The 6,087-nt window shown below is 36.2% G+C and overlaps 2 protein-coding genes across 4 annotated transcripts; both read right to left on the bottom strand.

Annotated features, from left to right (window-relative positions):
* Positions 1-1,143: 1,143 nt before the first annotated feature.
* On the bottom strand, positions 1,144-1,761 carry LOC140970468 (uncharacterized). Its single transcript, XM_073432230.1, has one exon. It carries the CDS (start codon positions 1,759-1,761, stop codon positions 1,144-1,146), a length of 618 nt encoding a protein of 205 aa, XP_073288331.1.
* Positions 1,762-2,219: 458 nt separating this feature from the next.
* On the bottom strand, positions 2,220-5,875 carry LOC140970368 (beta-1,3-galactosyltransferase 7-like). 3 transcript variants are annotated; one of them, XM_073432041.1, is made up of 11 exons: positions 5,499-5,875; positions 5,293-5,392; positions 5,006-5,067; positions 4,703-4,905; positions 4,560-4,623; positions 4,266-4,338; positions 4,060-4,180; positions 3,885-3,972; positions 3,680-3,805; positions 3,193-3,302; positions 2,220-3,097 (listed from the first exon to the last, which is right to left on the bottom strand). In XM_073432041.1, exons 1-11 carry the CDS (start codon positions 5,858-5,860, stop codon positions 2,949-2,951), a joined length of 1,458 nt encoding a protein of 485 aa, XP_073288142.1. In that variant the 5' UTR covers positions 5,861-5,875; the 3' UTR covers positions 2,220-2,948. The 3 variants fall into 3 exon arrangements, with proteins under 3 accessions (XP_073288142.1, XP_073288141.1, XP_073288144.1); XM_073432040.1 differs by having other exon boundaries at positions 4,977-5,067; positions 5,310-5,392; XM_073432043.1 differs by having other exon boundaries at positions 5,006-5,060; positions 5,310-5,392.
* Positions 5,876-6,087: the final 212 nt, after the last annotated feature.

Below are 6,087 nucleotides of genomic sequence, written 5' to 3'. Positions count from 1 at the left end.
TTTTTTCCCCTTATTTTAGAAATGGAAGTGAGTTTTCTTTTTTTTCTTGCTATAAAGGCGTGGGAAGATGGAGTGAAAAATTGGTTTGGTTTGGTTTTGTTACGAGCCAAGTGTGCTAGTCCCACGGAAGCTTCCGCCCAACTAATATGAAGATCCAGTTCATCTTGTGTGGAGTACAGTTGTTTAGTGTCTGTTGGCCTAAAGTAGACCCCAGTGCGCGCAGACAGAGACTCAACCTATTCTATTTCTGTTGGTTACATTTTCATTCATTCATTCATTCATTTTGAGCCAAATACATGCATTTCACTTGCTTCGACAAGACATTTACTAAATGACAAATAATCTTTCATTTCTGCTGTGCTCATTGATGGAAAATTTGGCAAGCTAACTTATTTCAATCAGGGCAATCAACTACTTCAAAGAATATTATATGACACAAGTTCATCTATTGATCAAAATTAATAATTGAGTTCATAAATAACTTCAGATATCCGAAAACTTGCCCAAACGATAAAATTTTGATCCCAATAAATTAAATTTCATAAATCAATATCTATATATCTGACTCAACTACTCCATTTAATTATATATATATATATATATATATAAATCTTTATACTTGAATTAATAAATTTACTTATTTAATTGTGTTTCATACTTTCCTAGTTTTTATCTTATTTTTTTGTACTTTAAAAATTATACAATGAATATAAAATTATATAGGGTTAACCCATACCCTCCATTTTTATGAGGTCAGTGAAACTAAAATTTATTTAATGTCTGAACCAACAACTCTATTTACAGCTCCAGTTTGCATTGTTCTGTAAGTATTGTTATTTAATGCGAAATTAACATAGACAGATATAGATTCCATATTACAATTACAATATAAAGTTAAAGAATTTATGATAATTAATTTTAATCTTGTAATAAAAGAATGTAATCTTTATAGATATCAAAATAAGCTTCTTAATAATTTTATTAAAATCTAAGAAAATGAAATTAAAAAAAAAATCAAATACAGAAGCAGATTAAAGAACGAAGAGAAAATCTGCAACTCCGATGAGTTCATTGACAAGTTTGAATCGTGCACTATTCTTGAATACCTTCTCCGCCTTCTGATTCTTGAATCCTTCATGATTATCATACAGTTGTAGGTGGGAGAAATCTGCTTTTCGATAAATTAATTTGATCGATCTGCAAGCTTTGGAGCGCTACCCCATTAAATCTTCGCTTCCAAATATTCACCTCATCGCCGCCACCGCCCGGTGGCGTCGCCCTCTTCATCACCGGAAGCGGCGGATCCATTTCACCGACATCAACTACAGCCTCGACACTATCTGGATCACCGAAATCATCATGATTGTATTTCTTCAGACGGGTCATTCTCAAATTACTCACGCTGATCATTTCCCTGCTGGTTCTGCAACTCTTGCTACCACTTCTTCTGCCGCCGGAATAAACGCTGGCATTATTGGTGTTGGTCGGCGGCACAAGGTTTCTGCTGGAGAAAATTGTGATCAGCTTCGTGTAATTGTGAGAATGCTGATTAATGTTGTTAGTTCTGGTTGCGGCGGAGGAGCCAGTGACTCTGTTCTTTCTTCTGACTTGACCCATGCAACTGACTTTGGGGGATGAAGGGTCATCCTCTCGATCTTCTGTGTGACTAAAGCTTACGTCTTTAATCGATAAGCGGCAAAACATCGGGAGAACGAAGCTATTCCGGCGGCCGCGGCGACTCTGTTCGTGTCCTCTGCCCATCTATGTGTGATTATGGTGCAAGTGTTTTGTATGTGGCCACTCCCGAGAAAAAAAACATGTAGAATTGGAATATCAATCAAACGAAATGGTGGGGAAGAAATTTCTGTACCGATGAACAACTCTCCAAGTTAAATCAGTACTCTGACTACTGTAAATGGCAAAAACAATATTTATCTTTGAAAATTACTTTCAATCTTCTCAATGGTGAAAATGAGTTGGATAAATAATCAATTTATCGAAGAAACTCCGCCAATATCCGTACAAACATTAAATGGTAGCCAATGAGAAAGGAGATGCAGGAAGACATTTCAATTTTTCTCTAGATAGACAGTGTCAGTATGTCGCACATGACAAACATTAATTAAAATTTAAAAATCATTGGATCGTTTCGATGTAGTACGCTTACTCACAGCTTGTGTATTTATATTTTTATGATTATGATTATGATTATGATTATGATTATGATTGGGACCATATTCAGTACTTGCCATTATTGAGAGAGAACGAGAGACACCAATTATGCATATTTCCATTCCATGGCCTCCATCAAATACATTTTCTACTTTATTGAGTTGATGTATATGGAAGTTGCTGACATGACATCGACGAACTCATGGTTTTAAGGATCTGGCCAGCATCGAATTTTTCCAGACTATGATCTCGTTCATTCGCATCCTCCCAGTTATAAATACGTCCAAGTTTAAATTCGTCAACCATGGACTAATATAGAGCTGCCCGATAAGATGAAACTGAGGGAAAAGCTCTCCAAACAGTTAGTTGACTTCGTAATTAACCAGAGATTTTTACCCATTGCAGAAACAAAACACACAAAAAACCTCGAGCAAGGCGCAGCACATTCTGTATATCAAGAATTATATCCAGAACTGAATTTCTTTTTAACTGAGTATCTAAAGAATACATGCAAGTACATCCAGTCGTCCCATGCTGCCCAAACGAATCAGCAAACAAAAAATACAATCTTCTCCACTTTTAACACTGGTTTAAGAATCGTTCAGAAACACTAAGAGCTCCCATATGCACCAAATCTTTCTCTCTAAATTAGAAGACGAACCTTCAAAGTATCCATACGCTGAATTCCTCCTCACATGGCTTCACATTAACATTCTCTTACATCGTCTAGAGGCTAAAATGGCGGGTTGCCAAGATTTTTTGGAGTCTAAGGATATCTATATCAAAGCATTCCAAAGTGCATCGTCCCCTTCGCCACATTGTTCATGTACAAACTTGATGTTCTCTACAGATTTGCAGATTCCACTACAGCTCCAGTCAAACGAGGCAATGCATACATTACCTGCTTGTGCCTTCCATTCACAATCTATGAATTCAAAATGAAATTTAGTTGAATAACTCTGAATAAATGATGTGTTAGGAGTAACATTATGTAGTCATGAAACTTTGAAGGAACCATACCTGGTGGAGTACCACAGCACATATTACGGTCATCAATGTGCTCGACTTCAAGACCAATAAACCAAGATCCGAGTGACACATCCTCATTGGCATACTTATGCAAAATGGGCCTAAAAATTCAAAACCGAACCTTTAATAAAAATTCAAAACCGAACCTTTAATATTCAGCAGACGCATGATATTATGAATAGCAAGTAATTTTTTAAACCTGCGTCAAATATCTAAGGGTGTATTTGGAAAAAAAAAAAAACCAAGAAATTATTGTAGCTTAATGGCGGACAAGCTTTTTGATGGAATTTGATGAAAAAACAGGGACATTTTCTCCGTGTAGTAGATGCATTAGTGCGTAAGTTTCTCCAATCCCATGTCACGGATCATTAATCAATATTTTGCTGATTTTACCATTTACCATCTTCAAACAAATATAATTCAGACAGAATTGAGAAAAAACAATCAATTCTAGTTTATAAAAAAACACAATCCTTACTGATTGATTGAAATGTATGTAGCCAAGTCCTTGGAAATTGCATATATCTGTCCAGTTGCATGCCGAAAATATTTATTCCCTTCTTCTCCAAATTTCCAGTACTCCGGTTCATGGTATTTAACATTCCTGGAAAACACAATAATTATAAAAAACTATCCTTGAAGAAACACAAAACAGAACGATCCAGTGAAACTTCGAACCCTACTTTTGAGCAAGAACGGGTCCAGATTTCATACAGCCCATGTAAACTCTCGGTTTAGATCGATGACGGGCAAGATTTGCAGCCAGTGCACCTTTATTAGCAAAACACTTGGTAAATAAAAAAATTGAAGGAAAAAACCTTCAAAAGTGAAGGAATAGAAATGGTTGGAATCCCGCACCCAAATTGACATGGACATCATCATCGACCTTGACATAAAAATCTGCATCCCATGTTGAAACTGCAGTGGCAAAGAAAGTTTTTGTTTTTGCAGACAATTCATGATATCCCTCGACATGCTCCTGTCATATTACATGGTCAAGATTCAATACTTCTAGCTTAGGAATATTTAAGAGGGACAAATGTAGTGCAGCATTGTTATTTTACCAGCCTAAGAAAGTCCTTATGCTGAGCTTCTTCCGAGTCAAGAGCCCTATCTAATATGCTGTTAGACGTCGCACTGCATCAAATGTGGAAAAGATATAAATGGAGCATATATAAATCATAAAACATAGAGTAAAAGTTGCATACAATTTCATGAAATTTGCCAAAAATGTACATCTTCGTTCAAGTATTTCAAATATACAATGTCGTGATGGTACGTAGATGGATGAGGAAGCTAAAGAACCTGAAAATGAATGAAAAGAATGTTATCTCAATGATTATATGCGACCAAGATACCTGTGACCAATCATAAATCGCACAACAATCCCCTTCTCTTGCTCCATTTTTCGAAGTTGTTCCCCTAATTGAAACGTAAACACTGTCACCCACGTTTCCATACAAAAAAATTTACATGGGTCCATAAGAGAACTCAGGTTCACCTTGAGGCATCCAGGTCTCTCGGACCGAATCACGCCTCTTCCTACTACTGAAAGCAGTATTGATACCAATCACCATAAATGCCTTCTTCCTAAGTGGCTCTTTATCAGAACTTAAAGGTAATTTGTCTATTTTTCCCTTATTCTGAGCACTTCGAGAGGCGGACAACTCCATTTGAAGCATCGAAATCGACTTGTCCAATGACCTGAAAAGGTATTCCTATGTGATTTCATCTTCATATAAAATTTAAAACTTATAATTAATTGGCGCACACACATTATTAGAAAACGACAATATAAACGCACTGGATAGCTTTGTGGGTTCTGTACACCTCGTTCATTACATCCTTGTCTTGATCTTCTGTTTTCTAAAACAAAGACGATTAAACACGATACAACAATCAACCCAAACCAAACCAAGAAACAACAAAAACTATAAAATTTGAATCCAATCTTGAAATATTGTCATCTTTTTTATCCACAAAAATCTCAAAGACAAAACACTCAGAAAAAAAGTATAAAACAATATCTTAAACCCAAATTTGTCCACAAGAGAGAAAAAAATGCCAGGCTCAATCAAAACAGCAAAATACCTTATTTTTGGTAGTACCGTCTTCAGAGACAACCTGCAACTCCTGGTCACGCCGGTGCTGAGTAATAAGCTGATTATTGGATTGCAGAGGTACCCAGAATCTGCAAAACCCAAATCGAAAACATAATCACCACAAATCAAAATCCCCAAAAGTGAAAAAAATTTTAAAAAAAAAATACAGAACTCAAAATCTTGAACTAGACATACTTGTTTGTGAAAAGCATCCCAAAGAAGAAGAAACAAATGGAAAAAATTGGAATCCATTCCGCAGAAACTTTCCCGGTGCTCTTACCCTTCATTGATTCTATTCCCCTTTTTTTCTCCACAACAATCCAGAGTTGAAAAAATAATAAAGGAACGTCGAAATATACAGAAAACCCCAAGATTCCCCCGCTACAAGTACGTAATGAATCGTGCGTAACAATAGGTAAAAAGCGTGAATCAAACGTTATTTGAGCGCCGGCGCCGGCGGCGACGGAGCGGGGTTTTGGAGAATGTCGTGGCCAACTATTGGGAACAAAATCTAGAAAAACAACTCCATATTTGAAGACGCGGAGATGTCGCTTCATATAGAATGTCTTGACAAAATTTGTCAATCGGATGTTATATGTATATATGTCATGACAAAATTTGTCAATCGGATGTACAAATTCTAAACTCGCTTCNACAAGAACTTGTCAGAGACGGTCTAACGGGTCGTATTTTGTGAGACGAGTTTCTTATTTGGGTCATCTATAAAAAATTATTATTTTTTATGCTAAGCGTATTATTTTTTATTGTGAATATTGATAGGATT

Source organism: Primulina huaijiensis, unplaced genomic scaffold, assembly GCF_012295235.1.
Source record: "Primulina huaijiensis isolate GDHJ02 unplaced genomic scaffold, ASM1229523v2 scaffold5913, whole genome shotgun sequence".
NCBI lineage: Eukaryota > Viridiplantae > Streptophyta > Magnoliopsida > Lamiales > Gesneriaceae > Primulina > Primulina huaijiensis.
This window is presented reverse-complemented; position numbering and strand designations above follow the sequence as displayed.